The sequence below is a fragment of the Mobula birostris genome, chromosome 19, assembly GCF_030028105.1.
Source record: "Mobula birostris isolate sMobBir1 chromosome 19, sMobBir1.hap1, whole genome shotgun sequence".
Lineage (NCBI taxonomy): Eukaryota > Metazoa > Chordata > Chondrichthyes > Myliobatiformes > Myliobatidae > Mobula > Mobula birostris.
In genome coordinates, this window is record NC_092388.1 from 18,935,673 (window position 1) to 18,962,681 (window position 27,009).

The 27,009-nt window shown below is 41.5% G+C and overlaps 1 protein-coding gene across 2 annotated transcripts in view; it reads left to right on the forward strand.

Annotated features, from left to right (window-relative positions):
* LOC140212457 (lysophosphatidylcholine acyltransferase 1-like) overlaps positions 1-27,009 on the forward strand; it is a 122,400-nt gene that overhangs the window by 37,184 nt on the left and 58,207 nt on the right. For both annotated transcript variants that reach the window (XM_072283273.1, XM_072283274.1), the window contains exon 3: positions 14,696-14,910. In XM_072283273.1, coding sequence (XP_072139374.1) covers positions 14,696-14,910 — 215 coding nt within the window. The remainder of the gene's footprint in view (positions 1-14,695; positions 14,911-27,009) is intronic.

Consider the following 27,009-nt stretch of genomic DNA (forward strand, 5'->3'; position numbering starts at 1 on the left):
CTTATTTCTCACCAACTATCAGTGACAAAAAGTACTGCTTTTTGAACACAAACACATATAACTGATGCTATTTTAAAAACTGTTCACTGTAAGCATGGTATCATGTCTATAACCCTGTCACTGGGCTTCCCTGATTAACCGATGGCCCAATTAACTGGAATCCACTGTACAGTTGGCCCTCCGTATTCGTGGGTTCTGCATCTGTGGATTCAACCAACCACGGATCGAAAATATTCGGAAAAAAATTCCAGGAAGTTCCAAAAAGCAAAACTTGAAATTGCTGAGCACCGAGCACGATGCTTAATCTACGCGAATGAAGTGATGTGTAGGCATACCCTGCTGTAGCCTCCCGCCATTTTACAGATTCTCAGTCTCTCTTCAGCACTCATTGTTCGCCTCGCATCTTGTTCGTTCGCTACTTGTGTTGTGTGCACCCTTTGTTTCTGTGAAAAAATGGCTCCTAAAAAGCAATTAAGTGGTCAAAGCAATTCCTCAAAGGCGAAGAGGGAGCGTAAAGTGCTATCTCTCACCGAGAAAATAAAAATCTTAGATCTTTTGAAAAGTGGCATGTCGCTTGCTGAAATGGGCCGTAAGAACGAATCAAGCATTCGCACAGTAAAGCAGAAAGGAGCTGAAATTCGTGGAGCTGTTAGTGCTACGCCTACAACGGCAAAAATGGTCTCTCTGGTTCGTGATAAAGTGCTTGCAAAGACAGAGAAAGCATTAAGTATGTGGCTAGAGGACATATCACAGAAGCATATCCCAGTTGATGGCAAAATTATGCGTGAAAAAGCACTTAGCCTCTGAGCACTACTGTGAGAGGGTTGAGGAGAGTCAGAGGAAGGAGTTTAAGGCTAGTAAGGGATGGCTGGCTAGGTATGTAAAGCGCTACGTCCTCAAGAACAACAGTATAACAGCTATTTACATAGCATTTACATTGTATTAGGTATTATAAGTAAACTAGAGATGATTTAAAGTATACGGGAGGATGTGCGTAAGTTATATGCAAATACTACGCCATTTTCTATAAGGGACCTGAGTTTCCGCAGATTTTGGTATCCGTGGGGGGTCCTGGAACCAATACCTGCAGATACCGAGGGCCAACTGTACTTCAGTCTCAGAGATTCTGTCATATGGTCTTTTTCCTGGAGCTATAGTCGTCCTTTTGCCAATAAGTACAACATAGAACTTCACTCCTGTCCTTGTTAGTTCAAAATGGTAATATTTATTAGATTTCTCCAAATAGGCAGAGCCCATTGAAAGTGTGTTGTCTTCAAATTTGATGGAAGCATCAACTACTGCTCATGCACACTGTAGACAAGAGTGGCATTTGCATTCAGAGCCTTGCCATTGACTCCTTAAAAGCTGTAAAACCTGCTTGGGAAGCTTTTCCGCAAAAATTTCTAAAACCTGATGGTGATTTGATATGAGGCTGTTTTACAGATAAGCATCTACATGAGATGTCACCCTAACATTCTTGCAGACCAACATCTCTACTTGATTTATTCATGTTGTTTCCAGTAAGAGCAATGTTTATCACAAGATGAATGTTTGATTTTAAGAGTAAAGCAGTGATATAATCAGATTGTTTAAGATGGAGAAGACCTTTAAGTAAGCTCCTGCATTGGTGGCATTCTTATAATTAGATTCTGTATTGCCCATTTTGGGCCGGCCGGTGGCATCAGGACTTTGGGGCGAATGGTCCTGAGTTCGAATCCAGGTGGGTCCCAACCTGGGCAGCCCCAGTAGCTGTGCGGAAGAAAGGTCCGGCAATCTACTTCCATATCTTGCCATGAAAACCCTATGGACAACCGCACTATCCATAGAGTTGCTGTGAGTCAACAATGACTCGACAGTACTCAACAACAACCATTCCCCATTTGGGGGAATCGCTAACCTTTTGTCTGAGAGTATAAAGTTCCATTATTAGTACAATTGGGGAAGAAAAAGTGTTCTTTAATTTGCTTTCTTAACATATTATCTAATTTAAAATATTTTGAGTATTCCTTTAAAGAGTAATAAAAATGAGCAATACAATGTGTCGCAATATCCAATTCTTGAGTTGGGTTAAGCAGAACACTGGAAATGTTTTTATCCTACTTCTTGACCTCAGTCTCCTGCTGAACAACTAACCTATGGGTCAATGCTGGGTTAAAAATATTTTTCAGAAGTGTCCTGGCTGATTTAAAAACTAGTGCATCTCCATTTTGAGCATTTTTTTTGGAACTAGAAATGAAATGCTTGTTCTGAAAAGCCACACAAACTTGTCATTTTATTGTTACTTATTTGTCTTGATACAGAATTTTTTGACATGCCCTTCTGAGAATCACTCACAAGAGCAGGGTCACAAGCAAGAACTAAGCTGGTACAATATGTATTGCCTTTTCCTCAATAAAAACTACATCTATTCATGGGGAGGGTGATTGAAAAATGACAGACTGGACCCAGCCCTATCATGAAGTTGCCCTACTTAACCCTCCTCATGAAATGGGTCCAGTCTTAGTCATTTTCAGTAAAAGTGATTTGGAATGTCAAATATATTAAAATACTAAGAATTTTATTTGGAATATAGATCTGAGTTGAGATTGATAAAATAGATGTCATCCCAAATCCTGCCCAAAGCCTTGAGGAACTCAGGTCAGGCAGCATCTAAGGATGCCAGAATTCTGGCTTCTGCCTCCTTTTTCCAGTCTTAATGAAAGGTCTCCGCCTGAAGCATTGACTGCTGATTCACTCCATACATGCTGCATGTCCTGCTGAGTTCCTCCAGCATTGTGTGTGTGTGTGTGTGTGTGTGTGTGTGTGTGTATGTATGTGTGTGTGTTGAAGATTTCCAGCATCTGCAGACTCTCCTGTGTCTATGAAATCAGTAATAAAATCTTTCTCATTCCTGTTCGTCCCTATTATTTAAGATGACAATAGTCTGGTTACAACTATGTTTTTAGTAAAAATGCTTGTCTGTTTTGGACACATCTTTGACATGCTTGAACATATCAGAATTCTGCACATATGCTTATGTTGTGCTTCAATGCACTAATATCAGAAGGTAGATCGTTGACTGATTTTTCTTCTTTCTTTCCTCTGCAGATTTCAAAGTTTTAAATGCATCCATTTACGGAAGTATCATATGCAAAGAAAACATTTCTTGTTTTCAACTTCAACTTTAATAATTTCAACTTTAATAATTCCAGGGGGCACACAATTTAAATTTAATTGAGCATTGCTTCCTTTCTGACGTAAATTATTCTGACGAGAAAGCAGAAACATTGCTAAATGCCCTGATTTTCCAAAACTTATTTTCAACACTTAATACAGAATTCAAGGAGTTGTGAGGCTGTATTATCCAGAAATCTACTGCATAACAAATCTTGCTTTCAATATAATGCAACTGTAAATTTTCTCCCATTCCCTCTTGGAGTTATTTTGTGTCATCTTTTAAAATAAGAACTGACTTGGCACTTGCATGCACAAGTCAGATTGTAGCTCTGACGTAGTTTCCTTGCCCTGGGGGAATAAGATGTATTTTAATAGGTGTGCTGTTCTTTGTGTATATAAATTATTTGGCTGAAAATGTGATAGGGTTGGTGGTAAATGTGCAGATAACACAAATATTGGTGCTGTTGTGAATTACATATACTCCAAGATGGCACTGGTGATGTTTTGTGAGCAGCTCTCAAATTTACTAGATATTCTACTAGCCGTCAACCATCAGGCTCTGGAACCAGAGGGAACAACTTCACTCAACTTCAGTCATGTCATCTCTGAAATGTTCCCGCAACCTATGGTCTGACTATCAAGGACCCTTCATCTCATGCTCTCTATTTATTGCTTATTTATTATTATTATTATTATTATTATTTATTATTTCATTTTTTTCCCTTTTTGTTTTTGCACATTGGTTGCTTATCTGTCTTGCTGGGTGCAGTATTTTATTAATTTTTTTGTATTTACTCTAAATGCCAGCATATATGATAACATATATGTACCTTTAAAAAGGATATAGAGCTTTCCCGGCATATGATGAATAAACACTTCTCGGGCTTCCAGCCAGGTACAGTTAATTTAGTTAATTGGTTATAACTTGTTTTGATATCCGTACCTGGCTGGAAGCCCACGAAGAGTTTATTCGATATATGTACTTGATAATAAATTTATTTTGAACTTTGGAACTAAGTTGGCAATCCACAGCCTGTAATTTCCCTTTAAGAAGCGTACTTTTGAACGCTCTAAACAAATTAGTGATTTTACAATAGCCTGAAGGACTCTGTGAACTTGACTCTCAAGAATGCAGGTGCCTTGAAGTGTTGAAGGTCAGCCATCACCAGAAGAAGTGGCTGTGGTGGACTTCAAGCCACATTAGGACATCGCGGCTCAAGAGCGGAAAATGAGCCTCACAACTCTGTGCAAGTTAAGGTCCCCCACCTGAGCTGTGTTTGATCCATTTTCCTTTCTTCTCACTCCTGCCATCAGACAGGAGACATAGGAGTCCTGGGACCCTCGCCGTCAGGTTCGGGAGCAGTTGTTGTCCTGTAGTCATTAGGTTCCAGGTCCAGCTTCACTTGCCTCATTGCTGAACTGCCTCTGCAGCCTGTGGACTCACTTTCAGGGACTCTGCAGCTAATTTTCACCATATTATCTGTATTAAAAAATTATTTGCTCAATTTGTCCTCTTTCACACATTGGAGGTTTGTCAGTCTTTGTTATGTGTAGTTTTCATGGATTCTGTTGTACTTGTTTTCCTGTGGGTGCAAGAAATTGAATCTTAATGTTGTATATGGTATACATATTTTGATAATTTGAATTTTGAAAGGATACAATTGCAGATCTGAGTGGGAAAGTAGCAGAGGGAGTTTAAACAGGGCAAGTGTGAAGTGCCGCACTTTGGATGATCCAACATAAAGGGAGTGTACACAGTCAGTGGCAGTGTTGATCAACAGCAGGATCTTGGGGTCCAGGTACAAGGCTCCCTAAGGTGGCCCCACAGGTTGATAGGGTGATTAAAAAAGGGATATTGCAAGTTTGCCTTTTATTAAGGCATTGAATTCAAGAGCCAGCAAATTGTGTTGCAGATCATAAAACACGAGAAATTCTGCAGATGCTGGAAATCCAAAACAACACACACAAAATGCTGGAGGAACTGGCCAGGTCAGGCAGCATCTATGGAAATGAATAAATGGTCAATGTTTCAGGCTGAGATTCTTCTTCAGGACTGAAAAGGAAGGGGGAAGATACCAGAGTAAAATGGTCAGAGGAGGGGAAGGAGGATAGTTAGCGATATAAAACTCTGGTTAGGCTATATTTAGAGTATTGCATTCAATTCTTGTTGCTTCACTACAAGGAGAATGTGAAGGTTTTGTAGAGGGTGCAAAGAAGGTTTACCAGAGTGCTACTAAGTTTGGAGGACATGTGGTATAACAAAAGTTTGAACAAGCTGGGATGGGGGAGTGTTTCTCTGGAGCATTGAAAACTGAAAAGAGATTTGATACAAGTTTTTAAAACATGAGGCATAGATAGACAGCCAATATCATTTTTGAAATATGAATGCTAAAGGGCATGTGTTTAAGGTGAAGGGGGAAAGGTACAAAAGTGACCTGTAAGGAAAGTTGTTTTACACAGATTGTGTGAGGCTAAGGGTGGTGATAGAGACCAAATTCATAGGTGTGTTTCGGAGTCTGGGATAAGAACATGAATATGCAGGGAGAGAGGGATTTGGGCAATGTTTGGGGAAGAGTCATTAGATTAATTAAGAGTCTTGCTTTAATTAGTTCAGAATTGCATTGTGGGTCAAAGGGTCTGTCCTGTGCTGTACTGCTTTATGTATAATCCCCTATTTGCTGAGCAGCCGATCTGAGGATTCAATCCCCATATCAAGGTATCTTTCAAAAGTGAATGGACTGATGAAATCTAGCTCATTTTCTGTACAGTTGTGCTCTCTGAAGCATTATTTGGAGAGGGCAGTGGCAGAGGAGGGGGTGTTTTGTGACATGTTGTCCCAGGAACAAATATTGAAGTTTCTTGGACAATGAGCTTTTAGCACAGGATCACCAGCTTTCATGGTCACAGCCCATTCTCTCATTGCTTTCCTGACCTGCCATCCATAATATTTCCACTGACATTACTCGTCCTGATTCATACAACACTTCTTCCGACTGCTGAACTGCTGGTCTTTTTTACCTTTGGTCTTGATATTCAGATCACTTTGCAACGTTAATTTTGCCTGCCGACTCAGCTTGTCAGTTTGTGTACAAGAATCCTATTGAACATCAGAATTTCCTAATCTCTCTGTATTTCAAAATAGAGTTTGGCCTGTGCATTGTGCAAGTAAAACACCTATCTTAAAATTTATGGGACATGCAGTCCGATTAGATTATGTTTTCATTGTAATTTTCTACTACCCTTCCTCTTATTTCTTGGCCTTATTGAAGAATTAGCCATGTGCATGTGAGATCTGGTTTATCAGCTGCACTTTTGTTTTAGGGATTAATTTGCTTGTTGGAAGGATAGAAGATGTATTTTTGTAGCTTCTGCAGAATGTACTATGCTGCTTTAATGCTTCTTGAAACTAAGAGTTTACTATGAGTTCACGGAGTGGGAATGGGATTAAGTCATTTACTTCTGCAGTTCAATAAGAAGCCAAATTGTCCCAGAGGCTGCCCGATCTGCTGAGTTCCTCCAGCAGCTTGTTTTGTTTTGCTCCAGATTTTAGCATCTGTAGTCTCTTGCATCTGAAGACCACAGCTGATCTGAATGTAACTTCATACCCTACATTCCTATAGATTATATTACATTTTAACCCTCTTGCTTATCCAATGTGTACTCTGCTTTTTTAAAAAAAAAAGACCTTTCACTGAGATTTAATAAATTTAACAATCTGTGTAATTTGATGCCATGAAGCTCATGCCAATTGTGCAGATCCTTTTATTTTTGTCCTACCTATGTAATTGATACCTGCATTTGGTACTTATCTAGCATACCATTCACACAGATCTATCCGTTACAATAGTACATTGAGATAGTACAAGGTAAAACAATAACAGTGCAGAATAATGGGTTACTGTTATATAGAAAGTACAGTGCAGATAGACAATAAGGTGCAAGGTCTTAAGGTAGATTGCAAGGTCAAGTGTTCGTCTTATTGAAGAAATAGTCAATAGTCTTATGACGGAGGGATAGAAGCTGTCCTTGAGCCTGGTGGAATGTGCTTTCAGACTTCTGTCTCTTCTACCTGATACGTGGGAAAAGAGAGAATCTCTTAGTTGGTGGTGTGTTTGATTATGCCAGAGATATACTGACTTCATGGAGGAAGTCTCGTTTCCCTAATGTCCTCAGCTGTGTCCATCACTCTGCAGTTTTTGTGATCACAAGCAGAGCAGTTGCCATGCATACCAAACCATGATGCATCAGATAAGATCCTTTCTTAGTCTGACTTGGTGTATTGATAAAAATCGGTGAGAGTCAAAGTGGACGTGCCGAATTTCTTTAACTTCCTGATGAAGTAAAGGTGCTAATGACCTTTTTTGGCCGAAGTGTCAACGCGGTTGGACCAGAGCATGTTGTCAGTGGTGTACATTCCTGAGAACTTGAAGTTCTCAACACTCTGAAACTCAAACACCATTGATGTAATTAGGAGCATCTGCACCACCTTCCTCCTTGAAGACAATGTCCAGCTCTCTCTTTTTGCTGACTTTGAGAGAAATGTTTCATGACAACGTGTCACTAAACTCTATTTCCTTCCTTAACACATCTTCTCCCTACTATTAAGTTCCACTCTAAGTATTTTGCTACTCAGAGAACATAGAGTAGTACAGCACAGTACAGGCCCTTCAGCCCACAATGTTGTGCCAACCCTCAAACCCTGCTTCCCAAATAAGCCCCCACCTTAAATTCCTCCATATACCTGTCTAGCAGTCTCTTAAACTTCACTAGTGTATCTGCCTCCACCACTGACTCAGGCAGTGCATTCCACACACCAACCACTCTGAGTAAAAAAACCTTCCTCTAATATCCTCCTTGAACTTCCCACCCCTTACCTTAAAGCCATGTCCTCTTGTATTGAGCAGTGGTGCCCTGGGGAAGAGGCGCTGGCTATCCACTCTATCTAGTCCTTTTGTTATCTTGTACACCTCTATCATGTCTCCTCTCATCCTCCTTCTCTCCAAAGAGAGAAGCCCTAGCTCCCTTAATCTCTGATCATAATCCATACTCTCTAAACCAGGCAGTATTCTGGTAAGTCTCCTCTGTACCCTTTCCAGTGCTTCCACATCCTTCCTATAGTGAGGTGACCAGAATGGGACACAGTACCCTAAGTGTGGCCTAACCAGAGTTTTATAGAGCTGCATCATTACATCGCGCCTCTTAAACTCTATCCCTCAACTTATGAAAGCTAACTCACCATAAGCTTTCTTAACTATCCTATCTACCTTTGAGGCAACTTTCAGGGATCTGTGGACATGTACCCCCAGATCCCTCTGCTCCTCCACACTACCAAGTATCCTGCCATTTACTTTGTACTCTGCCTTGGAGTTTGTCCTTCCAAAGTGTACCACCTCACACTTCTCCGGGTTGAACTCCATCTGCCACTTCTCAGCCCACTTCTGCATCCTATCAATGTCTCTCAGCAATCTTTGACAATCCTCTACACTATCTACAACACCACCAACCTTCGTGTCGTCTGCAAACTTGTCAACCCACCCTTCTACCCCCACATCCAGGTCGTTAATAAAAATCACGAAAAGTAGGGGTCCCAGAACAGATCTTTGTGGGACACCACTAGTCACAATCCTCCAATCTGACTGTACTCCGTCCACCATGACCCTGTGCCTTCTGCAGGCAAGCCAATTCTGAATCCACCTGGCCAAACTTACCTGGATCCCATGCCTTCTGTCTTTCTGAATAAGCCTACCATGTGGAACCTTGTCAAATGCCTTACTAAAATCCATATAGATCACATCCAGTGCACTACCCTCATCTATATGCCTGGTCACCTCCTCAAAGAACTCTATCAGGCTTGTTAGACACGATCTGCCCTTCACAAAGCCATGCTGACTGTCCCTGATCAGACCATGATTCTCTGAATGCCCAGAGATCCTATCTCTAAGAATCTTTTCCAAAGCTTTCCCACCACAGACGTAAGGCTCACTGGTCTATAATTACCAGGACTATCCCTACTACCTTTTTTGAACAAGGGGACAACATTCGCCTCCCTCCAATCCTCTGGTACCATTCCTGTGGACAACAAGGACGTGAAGATCCTAGCCAGAGGCTCAGCAATCTCTTCCCTCGCCTTGTGGAGCAGCCTGGGGAATATTCCATCAGGCCCCGTAGACTTATCCGTCCTAATGTATTTTAACAGCTCCAGCACCTCCTCTCCCTTAATATCAACATGCTCCAGAACATCAACCTCACTCATATTGTCCTCACCATCATCAAGTTCCCTCTCATTGGTGAATACCCAAAAGAAGTATTCATTGAGGACCGTGCTCACTTCCACAGCCTCCAGGCACATCTTCCCACCTTTATCTCTAAACAGTCCTACCTTCACTTCTGTCATCCTTTTTTTCTTCACATAATTGAAGAATCCCTTGGGATTTTCCTTTACCCTACTTGCCAAGGCCTTCTCATGCCCCCTTCTTGCTCTTCTCAGCACCTTCTTAAGCTCCTTTCTTGCCTCCCTATATTCCTCAGTAGACCCATCTGATCCTTGCTTCCTAAACCTCATGTATGCTGCCTTCTTCCACCTGACTAGATTTTCCACCTCACTTGTCATCCATGGTTCCTTCACCCTACCATCATTTATCTTCCTCACCAGGACAAATTTATCCCTAACATCCTGCAAGAGATCTCTAAACATCGACCACATGTCCATAGTATATTTCCCTGCAAAAACCTCATCCCAATTCACACCTGCAAGTTCTATCCTTATAACCTCATAATTTGCCCTTCCCCAATTAAAAATTTTCCTGTCCTCTCTGATTCTATCCTTTTCCATGATAATGCTAAAGACCAGGGAGCGGTGGTCACTGTCCCCCAGATGCTAACCCACTGAGAGATCTGTGACCTGACCCGGTTCATTACCAAGTACTAGATCTAGTATGGCATTCCCCCTAGTTGGCCTGTCCACATACTGTGACAGGAATCCATCCTGGACACACTTAACAAACTCTGCCCCATCTAACCCCTTGGAACTAATCAGGTGTCAATCAATATTAGGGAAGTTAAAGTCACCCATGATAACAACCCTGTTATTTTTGCACCTTTCCAAAATTTGCCTCCCAATCTGCTCCTCTGTATCTCTGCTGCTACCAGGGGGCCTATAGAATACCCCCAATAGAGTAACTGCTCCCTTCCTGTTCCTGACTTCTACCCATACTGACTCAAAAGAGGATCCTGCTACATTACCCACCCTTTCTGTAGCTGTAATAGTATCCCTGACCAATAATGCCACCCCTCCTCCCCTTTTTCTGCCCTCTCTATCCCTTTTAAAGCACTGAAATCCAGGAATATTGAGAATCCGTTCCTGGCCTGGTGCCAGCCAAGTCTCTGCAATGGCCACTACATCATAATTCCATGTATGTATCCAAGCACTCAGTTTATCACCTTTGTTCCTGATGCTTCTTGCATTGAGGTGCACACATTTCAGCCCTTCTACCTTACTGTCTTTACACCATTTATTCTGCTTCTTTCCTCAAAGCGCCTCTATATGTTAGATCTGGCTTTACTCCATGCACTTCTTTCACTTCTCTATCGCTCTGGATCCCATCCCCCTTGCAAATTAGTTTAAACCCTCTCGAACCATGCTAGCATACCTACCTGCAAGAATATTGCTCCCCCTCGAGTTCAGGTGCAACCCATCCAATCTGCACAGGTCCCACCTTCCCCAGAAGAGATCCCAATGATCCAAAAATCTAAAACCCTGCCCCCTGCACCAACTCCTCAGCCACGCATTCAACTGCCATCTCCTCCAATTCTTACCATCACTGTCGCGTAGCACTGGCAGCAACCCTGAGAACGCCACCCTTGAGGTCCTGTTCTTCAGCCTTCTGCCTAGTTCCCAAAACTCACACTTCAGGACCCCATCCCTCTTCCTGCGCATGTCATTGATCCCTATATGTATCACGACGATTTGTTGCTTTCCCTCTTGTACCAGGATGTTGTGCACCCGGGAGGCAACAAACCATGCAGGTGTCCTTCTCACGTCCACAAAATCTCCTGTCTGCTCCCCTGACTACAGAGTCTCCAATGACGACAGCTCTCCTCTTCGCCGTCCCACCCTTCTACACCACAGGGTCAGACTCAGTGCTGGAGGCCCTGCCACCGTGGCTCACACCTGGTCGGTTGTCCCCGCCAACAGTATCCAGGATGGTAAACTTATTATTCAGGGGGATGGCTACAGGGGTGCTCTGCACTACCTATCTGCTCACCTTCGCTCCCCCCCCCCCAACTGTCACCCAACGACCTGCTTCCGACAGCCTAGGTGTGACTACCTCCCTGTAGCTCTCATCTATGACTGCCTCATTCTCCCTTATGAGTCGAAGGTCATCCAGCTGCTGCAGATTCCTTACACGGTCTTCCAGATCACCCAGCTGTATGCACTTCTGGCAGATGTGACTCTGCGGGAGAGGGGAGTTCCCCCAAGACTGCCACATCTCACATGAAAGGCATATCACCATCTCAGGAGACATTGTAAAAACAAACTGTGAGCAAGCTTGTCCTCCGCCTCTTCTCATTGAAGCCTCTTGAGTCAAAGCCTCAAAGCTCCACTCCTTCACTGGCTGCTTTCCACAGGCTGCTTCGCTTGAGTTATCCCTCTATTTATCTGTTTGAACTTTTTGAAATGCTTGGTCACCTGACCTGGATTGCCCAATCAGCTGCTTTCTGCTGAGTCTGAGCTATTCAAATCTTGATTGTCTTATCAACAGCTTTCTGCTGATCTATTCAAATCTTGATCAACTTGATTGCACAGACCAACTGCCAAAACTGCCAGAATCTCTCGAGTCAAAGCACCACTCATTCACTGGCCCACTCACTCACTGGCCGCTTTCTAAAACTATTTAACTTTCTAAAACTCTAAAACTATTATTTTAGTTAATCTGCACACTGCTAAGTGTTTTTAAATGTTGCTGCTGTAATGAAAGAATTTCCCACTCGGGATCAATAAAGTAATTATTATTGTTAAAACTTTGTTGCATCAATTCCATTGGCTTCGACCCTGCACGGAAAAGCAGCAGTTGTGTTTGCATCTACAGTGCACTGTGGGTTGAAGTCTAGCCTGCTCTTTTAGTTGAGTGTGAGATCCAGGACACCTATGCTGAGATTTTGACTGCTGATGTACGGTAGAACAATGTTGACTTCCTCAGTTGTCCCAGTCCTTTGGCTAAAAAAAAACTCAGTGGAACAGATCAGTGGCCTTAATGAAATCACTGGGAAAGAATGGCAGGAAGTTGAGCTTTTTGTCTGATTTAATTCAGTTCACTTGAAACGTGTTTAATATTTTTCACATTAAACATTTTTAATTGGGATAATTTGTATTATTTTTGTTTCATAAAGCTTGAATATCATACTCGCATTCAATCTCAGTGAGGTCCGCTGAACATTGGGACTGGGCCTCTTTGAAGATGGAACAAACCCTCTACACTGGATCTTGCTGATTAGCTGGCTGCCTTCCAAAAGGAGATTATGTCCAGGGCCATATTGGAAGAAACAGCATGGTCCAAGGCATACATGCCCCTGATGAATTCTAGCACTTTGCTGGTCATCTGAGGATCTAATGTTTGCTCCAGAATTTTTTACATGATTGTGGCAAACTCCATATTTTATGGACCAGCTAATTCTGCAGTGCAAGTAAATATATACTTGACTGGCATGCAATATAGAGTTTGCATGATTTCTTCAAGGGAAAAACTTGCCTGACAAATCTGTTAGAATCCTTTGAAGAAATAACCAGCAGGATAGACAGGAGAGTTGGTTGATGTTGTATACTTGGATTTTCAGAAGGCTCTTGACAAGGTGCCACACATGAGACTACTTAACAAGCAACGAGACCAAGGTATTACAGGAAAGATACTAGCATGGATAAAGCAGAGGCTGATTGGCAGGAGGCAAAGAGTGGGAATAAAGGGAGGCTTTTCTGGTTGGCTGCCAGTGACTAGTGGTGTTCCACAGAGGTCTGTGTTGGGAGTGATTATTTTTACATTATGTGTTAATGATTTGGATGATGGAATTGATAGCTTTGTTGCAAAATTTGCAGACAGTACAAAGATAGGTGGAAGGGCGGGTAGTTTCGAGGAAGTAGAGAGGCTGTAGATGAACTTGGATTAAGAGAATGGGCAAAGAGGCGGCCGATTGAATACAGTGTCAGGAAGTGTATGGTCATGCACTTTGGTAGAAGAAATGGAAGGGTTAACTATTTTCGAAATGGAGAGAAAATTACAAAAAACTGAGGCGCAAAGGGACTTGGGAGTTCTTGTGCAGGATTCCTTAAAGGTTAATTTGCATGTTGAGTCTGTGGTGAGGAAGGCAAATGCAATGTTAGCGTTCATTTCAAGAGGACTAGAATATAAAAGCAATGATGTAATGCTGAGACTTTATAAAGCACTATTGAGGCCTCACTTAAGTATTGTGAGCAGTTTTGGGCTCCTTATCTTAGAAAGGATGTGCTATTATTAGAGAAGGTTCAAAGGAATTTCACAAAGATGTTTGCAGGTTTGAATGGTTTGTCATTTGAGGAATGTTTGATGGCTCTGAAACTGTATTCACTAGAATTCAGACAAATGAATGGTGACCTTGTCAAAACCTATCGAATGGTGAAAGACCTTGATAGTGTGGATTTGGAGAGGGTGTTTCCTATGGTGGGACAGTCTAGTACCAGAGGGGACAGCCTCAGAATAGAGGGGTGTCCTTTTAGAACGGAGATGAGTAATTTCTTTAGCCAGAGAGTGGTGAATGTGTAGAATTCTTTGCCATAGGCAGCTGTGGAGACCAAATGTTTATGTATATTTAAGGCAGGGGTCAATAGTCTCATGATTTGTCAGGGCGTGAAGGAAAACGGGAAGAAGGTAGGAGAATGGGGCTGAGAGGAAATTTGGATCAGCCATGATGAAGTTGCAGAGCAACCTCGATGGGCCAAATGGCCTAATGCTGCTCCGATATCTTATGATCCTGTGGAAATTTCACCATTGGAATAGTTTGGGATCTACTCTGTAATTATGGCATTGTGGGCTGATGTGAGGAAAGTGTTAGTTGAAATGGTTTGTTGAATCTCACTAGTTGACTCGTTCTTTGGCCTTGGCTCAGATTTGGTGTTACTATATGCAGTATGCTCCTGATGCCCTTTAAATCACCATAAATCAAAACACGGTGTTCATGGAAGGCCATTGTTCTTTAAGCAGTTGAGTATGTCTGACCGATCTGAACTTATAAACGACATTGTATGTGCCTGTGAATTATTAATGGAATTTGAAAGTTGTTACATTAGATTGATCTTGAAGTAGGTTAAAAGGTTGGCACAGCATAGGGAGAACGGCCTGTATTCTGCTGTACTGTTGTACGTTCCAGATGAAGGAGAAAAATGGCACTTGTTAATTTTTTTGAAAGTGAGCTATGCAGTAATTGAGCTTGATAATGACAATGTGCAAGTTCTTGCAGCTGTTGCATTTTAAATTGTCGTCTTTGACATTTCTATTTTGTATTTTTTTAGGACATTGGATTTTCTACTGAAGGTGATAATGAGAGCTATGTGGTTTGCGGGTGGCTTTCATTGGATGAGTATAAAGGGACGCCGTGCATTGCCAACAGAAGCACCAATAATGACATTAGCACCACATTCTTCATATTTTGATGCGATTCCAGTCACCATGACCATGGCTTCCATTGTAATGAAGGCTGAAAGCAAAGACATCCCTATATGGGGAAGTAAGTAATTTCCTACTGAACTTTTAATAGATGAAGGGGAATGCATTATGGACATGACTGAATTGCTGAAATCACTTTACCAGACCACACATACACAGTTAGCCTGTATTGACATTTATTTATTCCATGTCCACTGGCTCAGATCTTGAAACGTTTGTACAGTTTGACGTGACCACCCTGCAATGTAAGCTTCTGATTTAGTAACCTAACTGGAAGTTATTTTCAGATGTGCCACTGCCAATCTCTACATGGTGCTTCACAAAATGAAATAATTGTTAATAAAGACTATTCTGTTATTACTCTTGGGGGTGATGTGAGTAGAAACACCCACACGCCCCCCCCCACACACTATCCACGAGAAACAATAAATGATTAACCACTTTATTATAATCTTCAACTTTAGAGCTACTTTTCAAAGGTTCAAATGTCCAGTTTAATGTCAGAGAAATGTATACAATATGCATCCTGAAATACTTTATCTTCGCAAACATACACAAAGGTGGAGGAGTGCCCCAAAGAATGAATGACGGTTAAATGTAAGAACACCAAAGTCCCTCCCCCAGCTCCAATCCCTCCTGCACGTAAGCAGCAGCAAGCAACAATCCCCCTCCCCTCACCAGCAAAATAAAGCATCAGCAGCCACCACCAAGCACTCATGCGTGAGCAAAACAATAGCAAAGACACAGACTTGCTGTTACCCCAAAGGCTTCGCGTTTCACCCGGCATTCGTCATACCTCGGGCTCTCTCTCTCTCTCCCCCTAATAAAAGAGAAGGAGGTGTCTCCGTTTTTCCCAGCGAGTGGGGAGACATAACAAACAACTCACTGGTTTACGATGTTAAAGGTCACGTTGCTTTTTCCAAGCTCTGTTTCCAAAGATCTCAAAGATCCTGGGTCTTTGGGAACACTGTAGATTTTCTGACACCCTGACGACACACAGGTCTCCTACCATGACACCTACCCTCAATCCACCTGTCTCCAGAGCCCCAAGATCTTAGGCTTCCAAATCTGAGCTGGATTCTCAGGCCGAACCCTTGGCGTGCCGAACAGCAGCCTGTCCTCAAACTCCAAGAATGGGTCCCATTCCCACAAAGAACCGATGTCAGTGTGTAACTCCAAGTCAGGGTCTTCAAAAGAACCCTGAGAAGGGAAAATAAAGATATTAAAGATGGAAATAGAGCTGCTTCCGAAGATGCAAGCAAACGAGTCGCCGTTTAGCACCATCTTAACTTCGCTCCGCCTCTAGCAACTAAATAGACTCAATATATATGAATAACTAAAATAGTACCACAAAATTTAAAATCAGGCATTTCTATATACTGTCTTTTGCCTATAGGTGCCCTTTTTTTTGTGAAATGGATATAATTTTAACTTGGCACACAAAATGTTAGAGATACTGTTTAACGATTTCAATTGATCTTTATTACATTTTGACCATTGAACAATTTACTATTCTTCTCTTGAAAAAATAATTTAAATCTATTTTGCAGGATATTTCAAAGGCAGTACTCACCTTAAGGTTTAGTTAGTGATGAGTTTTCAGGTTTATGATTGTGACCTTTCAAGCTGTTTAATAACATTACTGTTTAATTGTTCACAGACACTCAGTCTAGCTATTACTATTCAAATATCTTGTTTCGTAATATGAAGACTCTGACACTTTACATTTTTCAGGACTAACCATTAATTTCTCCAAAAATAATAAGCAAACCACTAAATTGCAGGTGGTTATCTTTTATGCCTTCAGGATGTGTGGAAATTAGATCAGTTAAACATTATATTCTGCTTCTGTCTTTCAAAACATCCACAATAGCTTTCTGTTTAATCAACCCGCCAATAGATTTCAACCTCTGGCCGCTAAACTCTGAAAGGTTCAATAAGTGAAGTCACATTGGATAATTTGCTTCAGGTGTCTTTTTTTTTTACTTTTCAGGATATCTCAACACCTTGTCTTATTTTTTTCTTTTCTCTAAACTATTGTTAAGCTATTAGGGGCCCTAATGCCAATTATGAGATATGTATATTTTGTGCACTTTTTTTCATGCACATCCTGTGATTTCTTCTGTCAGCTGCATCATTTATCACCCGTTGTGTTCCTGAAACTCGTCCGACACATTTTGGGTGTGCTTCATTTTGTAATTATGGCATTTTGATTGTAAAGTAGAATCAGAAGAACCTTGGAAATGCATGTTTTTGTACCCTAGAAAGAAAGGAACCTGGTACTGCTGTTGCCCTTTATTCTCTGACTAGTGTTTACCAATATCACTATCAAATTCCACTTCCCTTGAGGGAACTTGAGATCCTCAAATTGCATGGACAGTTGTTGTTCAGATGTTTGCCTTTCCTCTCCTGTCTTTTCAGTCCTGTAAGTCAGATGAGCCTTTGATGGAATAGTTAATTACTTAACAGTGCCATCAGCTCTTGTATCCCCAATACCCCTCTCTATGATCAAACCCATTGCTACTTGCCATAAACTTGGCTGAAAATGTTATTCATTTACTTATATAGAGATACTGCTTGGAACAGGCCCTTCTGGCCCAACAACGCAGCTATTTAACAAGAGCCTAATCACAGAACAATGACCAATTAACCTACTAACCAGTATGCCTTTGGACTCTGGGAGGAAACTGGAGCACCTGGAGGAAACCCATGTTGCTGCAGAGAGAATGTACAAACTCCTGATAGACAGTGCCGAAATTGAACTCTGACCTCCAGAGCATCCTGAGTTGGAATAGCGTCACGCTAACCATGTGCTACTGTGGTGCCTAATAATCTACCATAGACTAAAACAGCAAACATCCACATGAATACTATAACTTTATCCTTGTGCAGAGTCTCTATGCCATTAATCTTCATAAATTCATCATCATCATCATCATCATCATCAGCTGCCATGCCCAGGTTGAGCTTTGACTGCCATGGCCCACACACTCCTGTTTCGGGTCAAGTGGATCAATTCATTGGTGTTCATTTCCGATTCTCTGGCTGCTCTATTTGTCGTCATTTGTCTTTGTCTTCCTCTTGCTTTCTTCCGTTCAATCTTTCCCATAATTACTGTGCATTCCAACTCCTCTTTCCTAATCACATGTCCGATGAAGTTACATTGCCTTTTCATGATCTCATACATTATTTCTCTTTTTGTGTTCACTCTGTTCATGACATACTCGTTAGATATTTGTTTCATCCATGATATTCTTTGCATCCTCCTCAAAAACCACATCTCCGCTGCTGCAATTCGTTTTCTCATGTTACTAGATATTGTCCAATATTCTGAGCCATATAACATAACTGCAGACACCAACAAACTCAACAAACTCATTCGTAAGGCCAGTGATGTTGTGGGGATGGAACTGGACTCTCTGACGGTGGTGTCTGAAGAGAGGATGCTGTCCAAGTTGCATGCCATCTTGGACAATGTCTCCCATCCACTACATAATGTACTGGTTGGGCACAGGACTGATTCAGCCAGAGACTCATTCCACCGAGATGCAACACAGAGCGTCATAGGAAGTCATTCCTGCCTGTGGCCATCAAACTTTACAATTCCTCCCTTGGAGGGTCAGACACCCTGAGCCAATAGGCTGGTCCTGGACTTATTTTCATAATTTACTGGCATAATTTATATATTACTATTTAACTATTTATGGTTTTATCACTATTTAATTATTTATGGTGCAACTGTAACGAATACCAATTTCCCCCAGGATCAATAAAGTATGGCTATGGTTAAACGTAACATTTCAGTACTCTGAGGCGGGTTGTCATGCCTCGTTTAGTATTAGTCAGTATACTCTTCATTCTCGTAAAGGTGTCTTTTGCCATCCCTATTCTTCTTTTGATGTCCAAGTCGCACCTGCCATCTGATGTCACCCAGCTTCCTAAGTAGCAAAAGTTCTTTACTTGTTTTATGTCTTCCCCATTTATTTTCAGCCTGCAGATAGGATTCTCCTTCATTTTGGATATCACCATACATTCTGTCTTTTTGCAATCGATAGACCCATTTTTGCACTTTCTTCAACAATTATATCAATTAAGTTTTGTAGTTCTTCCTCCATACTTGCAATTAACACAGTGTCATCCACATATCTGAAATTATTGATGTTTTCACCACCGACTTTGATTCCCAAGGTGTCTCTTATTTTTTTGTAATATTATTTCACTGTACACATTAATTACAGGTGAATTGCTTCATAAATTACAGATGTTGAAATCTGAAAATAAGATCCTTGAGAAGGTTGATGCTTTTATATTAATTCTTGGGTATAGATTTTGTCACCAAGGCTGAAATCTATTGTTTGTACCTTGAGAAAGTAAATTACCTTCAGTCTCTTCAGAAACTTGCCAAAAGTGATAAATCAATACGATTAGAAAGTTCTTAGATTCTATGCTAACAACAATGCTAGGATAGAATTAAGTGGACATGCAACAAGGTTAGTTTACTATTGTTAACTACCTTATTCGTGTTTTCTGTTGGTTTGTTGACAGTACCTCCTCAGTTGTAGTGTGCCACTGCTAAGGATATAGGTATTTATTCTAATTGCTGAGTTGCTGCTGAAGCAAATTGCTTAGATTTGGATCGTGTCAGCTGTTTGTGTTTTAGGAGCTGGATTTAGTCGGACAAGAGCAGAGTGTGCAATTGGACTCCGAATTTCTGTCATAGGTGATGGTTCATTCTTTACTGCTTTTAAGTCATTGCCTGACATTAGTGAAATGAATATTGCTGGCAGCCAGCTTAACAGATGGAAGAAGTTAGTTGGTTAGGCCGCACCTAGAGTGGAAAATGGACAATCAACATTTTGGGTCAATAATCTGGACTCGTGTAGCATGTAGGATTTGCTGAATGTGCATATGGACTTCCTTGTAATCTGCGAAATTTAAAAAAAAACTGAAGGCTACAATGAACAGTCAGTTTGCTGACCTTATGAAAAAGGTATGCAGTTATCTTCAGCTGTTCTACCCACGACTACTGCCAGAGTCTATGATAATTACTCTCCATCAACTGCAAACATTTCCCTCAAGGCAGAAATTACCATAACTATTTTAATACCAATTTTCCCCTGTCAGTGTCTTTAGCTGGAGTGTGAATTCAAATAACTAAAATTTCTCATTTGCAGATTTGGAAACAGTGCCCTATATCACAAAATCAAAGTAGTTAAAAATAGCTCCAGTCAGTGGTAACACAGCGTTCACAATTTTTTAATCACTCACTTATTATATGCAAAATTTGCATGAGTATGTTAGGAAGATGGCCCCTACGAGAATATGTCAGACAGCAGGGAGGGGACTTAGAAATGGAAGTGGGTGAAGCAGAGCCAGAAGACTGGAAGCCACAGCAGCTGGCTTGTATATTACCTACGTTACTGCCAGCAATGCGGCTGGCATTTAGGGCAGCCGTGAAGGTCTGCCATCTTTGGTGTTCAAAGCTGCCTTCATTGTATAATGGCTTTTTTCTCGGTTTTCACTACTATCAGTCATACAAGTCCCGGGTGGAGACTCAGGAATACTGACATTCTCAGATGTAGAAGCATTCTTCATTTCTGTTTCCGTAACAATTTTGTTTCATCACTCAGGGTTGTTAGCCCTGAACCGAACCTAGAGGACAAGTGGACCACTTTTAGTCTGGCCACTACCCTTTGACCTCTTTGGCATGGGTGACCCTACCAAGAGCCAAAGCATAAAGGACTGACTCCAGCCAGCATAGCCCTCTGGCTCATTGAGGCACACAAGCCTCCAAGCCATGACATGGTTGTGTTATTGTAATCTATGTTAATGCCTTTTTCTTTGTGTCCCTGAATAGTTTTTTTGCCAGAAACCCTGCCATCTGTTTCCAATGTAGCTTTTCTTCCTATTGTCCTATTGATTCTACTCTCAGGCTGCCACCTTCCTGCTAGCACTGGCATAATACCCTCACCCCCCACCATCTCCAAACCAGGATATTGGTTGTCTTCCTGTATGGCCAACTTGACCAGAAACTATTTTAGTTTCCTTATGCACTTAAAGCATTCCCTCCTGTAACCACTTCATCAGCTTTTCAACCTCTTTCCCACCTCTTTCCCATTTCTTAACTCTGTTTGCAGAAATTCTCCATTCTTTGTATGTAGCAATTTTCTCTCTTGCTGTTCATTGACGGGTAGTTAAAATCGAACTTCCTACATATTTGATTTTTCCATTTCTTCTTCTACCTCCCCTTTTAATATTGGATCAGTAGTAATATATCATTACAGATTGTTTCCAACCTATCGCTTATAACCTTTTTTACTATTGCCTGCTATCTCCATTTGGTAAAAATGCCCTAGACCCATTTCTTCCTTTTCTGTCTTTTCTGATATAAAAGTGCTGTGCTGTACTTGGTAGCCCTGCTCTTTATACATCCATGTTTGTTATTTTTGCATCCTTTCTGGGACAAAATTGTGTTTCTATTTGCATGCAAGACCAGAATTGGTTGTGTTAAGTTTCAGATTAATACTGATCCAATAACAACTGAGTGGCACAGCTAGTAGAACTGCTGCCCTACAGATCCTGCAACCTAGGTTCAATTCCACTCTCCAATGCTGTTAGTGTGGAGTTTGCATGGTCTCCTTGTGACCACATGGATTTCCTCCCATATCCCAAAAATGTGTAGGTTAATAGGCTAACTGGTGACAGATTCATCTAATATATAACTGAGCAGTAGAATCTAAAGGCTGGGGGCATGGAGTTGGTGGGAATGAGGGGAAAATAAAATGGGTTGGAGTAAGATTAGTTTGAAAATGGATGCTGGATGGTGGACCAAAGATGGTAGTATCTCAGACTAATTCTGATCAACTTTCAAAAGAATGTAATATCACTACAGGAGTAATTCAGTCTTTTTTAGTGTATTGAGGCAAAGCTAAGAAACCACATGCTAATTGGGTTAGACGGTAAATGTTTGGAGTATTAATTCATTAGGTGAAAAGTCCTGTTTCATGCTGTAAATATTTTAATTAATATTGCATAGGCAGCTCAGTCAAGGCCTCTATTCTCTGTGTGTAGCACATTGCTGAATGCAATTTGATTCAGACCCTCTGATCTGGGTTTACAGAAAGTCGCTATTGTGCAGTAACAAAAGAAATGCTGGAATGTAGTTTTGACTTTAATTTATTCGCTGGAACTATGTTGAACTAAGCTGGTTAATCTTGACAACTGATTATTGAAATACACTGAATGTTTAATTGGAAAGTTTATTAAGACTTATTAAACTAAAAGGCTAACAGTAGACAATATCTAAAAGGAAAAAAAGTAGGTTAAAATTTCAGCTCTGATATCTGATTGTTTGCTATGCATCTTGCATTGCTATCATTGGACAGAAAAAAATACATGTATATTGTTGACAAAAGGCTGCAAATGCTATCATCTGAAGCGAAGTATAAAGTACTAGAGAACTCAGCAAGTTGGATAGCATCTGTGGAGGCATAAGCTTGTTTGACTTTTTGTGTCAAGATCCTGCATCAGGACCAAGAATGTAGAGGGGTGAGGCAGATGCTGGCAGGCATCTGGTGGAGCCAAATGAGGAGTTGTATGACGACCTGATGGAATCAGGTAGGGGAGTGGTAGGAGACCCAGTCAAATCAGTTAAGTAAGGTGGAAGGAAATAGAACTGTGGGCTGATGGAGTGGAGGTAGGGTTGGAAGATGGGGTAGGAGGAATGGTGAAAGAACCTAGATGAATCAGGTCATAGTCCAAGTTACCTGATACTGGTAAACTCAATGTTCACACCTTTTATGTTGAAGATGAGTCAGAGAGAATAGCAGGTGCTATTCTTCTAGATAGCATTTGGCTTCACTCTGATATTGGAGAAGGCTGAAGATAGACAGGCCAGTGTGGAAATGTTAACCTCTATACCGGTTACTTCCCTCAGCTTTTCAGCCCTGAGTCAGTGTCTTCACCCTTAAGCCTGATTTATACTTCTGCATCAAATCTACGTGGTAGGTACTGCGTACCCTATGCCGTAGGGTGATGTTCACCTCCCCAGAAAAATAACTCGCGTCACAGCGACGCAGGCTGCAACAACTGTGATTGGTCCACTTGGTAGCATCGTATTTCCTCCTACGCATTTCCAGTTGCTTTTCTCCGCCATGTCTGTACACTGATGCGAAATAAATGGTTGGAGACGATGAACCAAATCGTCAAATCTACCTGCCGACATCTGAAAATATTTGAAATGCATTTCCTCATCCATGTCTCTCACCAAGAAACTCAACACTGGCATAGAAACCCCACCGCCAACTAGCGTTTCGGTAGTGAAATGCAGAGCGACGCAGACACAACAACGCATGCTCGCTACGGCATAGAGCTACGCAGAAGTATAAATCAGGCCTACGGCATAGCCCGTATGCAGAAGTGTAAATCAGGCTTAACTATTGACACTTGTTCTGCTGAGTTCGTCTAGTGGTTTGTTTTATAGTAATTATTTTCAACGTCACGTTAACCGTCATGGTAGTGTAGCGATTAGCACGATGCTCTGACAGCTTGGGGCATTCTGGAGTTTAGAGTTCAATTCCAGCACCATCTGTAAGTACATCCTCGCCGTGGAATGCATGGGTTTTCCCCGGGTGCTCTGGTTTTCTTCCACAGGTGTGAAGATGTGCCGGGTAGGGTAATTGATCATTGTAAGTTGTCCTGTGATTAATTTAGGGTTAATTTGGTTTGTCAGGGGTTGCTGGGGTAGCGTGGCTGAAAGAGCCTGCTCTGCACTGTATTGCTTAATTAATTAAGCACAGTAAAAAGCTGGTTGCAGTGAATAATTCCTTCCAGACAAACTTGTCTGCAATATTGAACTGGACCACAGGATTTATAATGGAAAAAAAATATTTCCATGAAGCCTCTATTTAACGTCAGTTTCCAATGACAGACAAGTGTGGGTGGACTTTTAATCTAACTATTTATTCCCAGTTCTGATAAAAGGTCGTTGGTAGAATCCTAGAGCAATTCAGCACTGATACGGGCCTTTCGGCTCAGTGAGTCCATGCTGACCATGGTTTGCACCTAGCTCGTGCCAACTTACTGCTATCAGCCCTTATCTCTCTAAGCCAGACCGCTCATGTACATGTCCAAGTGCTTCTTTAATGATTCCATTGTATCTGCCTCAACCACTTCTACTCACCATCTTCTGTGTGGGGAAGGTTGTTCCAAAGGTTCCTTTTAAATCTTTCCCTCACCTTAAATCAATCTGTTCTAGTTTTGGAACCCTCTTCCCTGGGGAAAAGACTTATCTATGCCTCTCATAATATGGAAGTTTCTTTAAGATCACTCTTCATTCTTCTATGTATCAAGAAATAAAGGCTGGCTTGGCCAGCAGCTATAACTTGGGCACTCTAGTTCTAGCAACATCCCTGTGAATCTTTTCTGCATTCTTTTCAGTTTAACTGCATCTGTCCTATAACAAAGTAACCTAAATTGAACACAGGCTGTCCTCCAAGAACTGCCTCCCAACAATTTGCACATCTGAACTTACTGTTGCAACTCCTACACTCATTGCTCTGACCAATGAAGGCCAATGTGCTAAACACTTTTTTAACCACCGTCTCCTTGAAGGTGCCCGACGCAGGCCTCTCATGGTCTGAGTCGGCGTTCCCCCTCTGCTTGTGACACCCTTTTCAATGAGCCATGCACTTGTACATGGTATCTCTGTTCCATTACCCACCCTGGTGCCATACCATCTCATAATTTCATGACATCTGCAAGCTTACTGATCAAGCTTTGTGCTCACTCATCCAAATCGTTTATAGGTTATAAGAGTCCCAACACCGACCCTAGTGTCATACCACTAGGTACTGGCTTTCATTCTACAAAACAACCTTCAACCACCACCTGCTGAATCCACCTAATTAATTTTTCCTGGGTTCCCAAGGAACCTAACCTTTCAGACCAGTATACCATGAGGAACCTTGTCAAAGGCCTCACGAAAGTCCAAATAGACAACATCTATTGCCCTATCCTACTATCAGGGTTCCCACTTCAAAAAAGCTCAGCAGCTTGACAAGCACACCTTCTCTCACACAAAGCCATGCTGACTCAGTTAGGCTCAGTTGATGCATTGATCTGGAACATCAGTTGTTTCTCACAGATGTTGTTTGATACGCTGAATGTTTTCAACATTTCCTTTCATTATTTCCGATTCCTTAAAAGCTCAATAACTGAACTGAAAATCTGGTCCAGTCATGCCTGACAGATTTCAAACAAGTTATTGAATCCATGCAAGAGATTTACTCAGTAGTGAGAAACAGCAGTAGAGCTGAGTGTTGGGAGCATCTGAGAAGTCTGTGAAGAAAGATCAAAAATTTGTTTACTAAATTGAAAAAGTAATGAAAGTCAACTAGTGAAAAACACAAAACAATACGAGAGCTCCTCTAGATTACTAAAAGGGAAAGACTATAGTACCTTGTAGAAGTATTCAGCCCCAATCCTGTGTTCACATAAATGAGTATTACAATGAGGGCTTTTGATCAATTTATCTGAGAATTTTTATTTGTGAATCACGTGCTCCTTTTCTTCCCCCACAGTAGAGCCCCAGAAAAACAAGGAAATTGTAAGGCATAGGAAGCTAAAGATTCAAAAACTAAAATGTCAGCAGTTCAATCTTTTTAATCTCCATTTGCTCAGCACTTAATCAAACAACCTCTCACAACCATTACAGTTAGTAGTCTTTTTGGATAAGTCTCTGTTAGCTTTGGACAACGTGATAGAGCAAGATTTGCTCATTTCTCCTTTCAGAATTGTTGGAGCTGTGCTAGGTTAATTCAGGAGCAGTGGTGGACAGCAATATAGGCCAGAAAGTTCCACTTTAGTCTCATCTGACCACAAGATCATCACCACATCTTTACAGTATCTCCGAAGTGATGCTTTGCAAAGTCTTTATGGGCAAGAGTATGATTTTTTTTTTAGCCAGAGCTGCTTCCTTGCCACCCTTCCGTAAACGCCATTTTGTTTTTGCAATCCTTAGAACTTCATCTCCAGTGGCAGCCACTGACTTCTGCAGCTCACGCAGAGTGACTGCTGGCATCACAGTAGCCTCTCTTACTAGAGCCATTCTTCTCTGGCGACTACGTTTAAAGGGGTAGCCTGACCTAGGCAGTATGTAAGGCTGTGGTTTCATAATTTTTACATTTTTTCACAATGGTCTGCGTTGAGCCCTGAGGTTCGTTCAGTGCCTTTGAGGTGGTCTTGTATCCTCCTCCTGATTTGTGCTTCTCTATTATTTCCCTGCCTTGTCTGAAATGCCCTTTCATCTTCATTTTGGTTTGGTGTGTTGAAAATCTACCACACTGTTGAACTTTCAAAGGTTTCAAAGGTACATTTAATGTCAGAGAAATCTATACAATATAATCCTGAAATGCTTTTTCTTCACAACCATTCATGAAAACAGAGGAGTGCCCCCAAAGAATGAATGACAGTTAAATGTTAGAACCCTGAATTCCGCCCCCCCCCCCGCAGCATCTCTCCCTCTCACGCGTAACCGGCAGCAAGCAGCAATCCCCCACCCACCCACCAGCAAAAAAAAAAGCATCGGCAGACAGAAGTGGTATTTATTCAGATTGTAATGCTGCGGCTTTATAAGGCATTGGTTAGACTACACTTGGGCAATTTTGGGTCCTTAAGGAAAAGATGTGCTGGCATTGAAGAGCACCCAGAGGTTCATGAGAATGATTCTAGAAATGAAAGAGTTAATGCATGAGCAGCATTTGATGGCTCTGGGCCTGTACTCACTGGAATTTGGAAACGTGAGGGGAATGTCATTGAAACTTTTTGACTATTAAAAGGCTTAAATAGAGTGGATGTGGAGGGGATGTTTTCTAAGGTGGATGAGTCTAGGACCAGAGGGTACAGCCTCAGAATTGAACGACATCCATTTAGAATAGAGATGAGGAATTTCTTTAGCCAGAGGGTGGTAAACCTGTGGAATTCATTGCCACAGGCAGCTGTGGAGGTCAAGTGATTGTGTATATTTAAGACGGAGGTTGATAGGTTCTTGATCAGTCAGAGTGTTAAAGGTTGTGGGGTGAAGGCAGGAAAATTGGGTTGAGATAATAAATCAGCCAAGATGGAATAAAAGAGCAGACTCAAAGGGCCAAGTTCTGCTCCT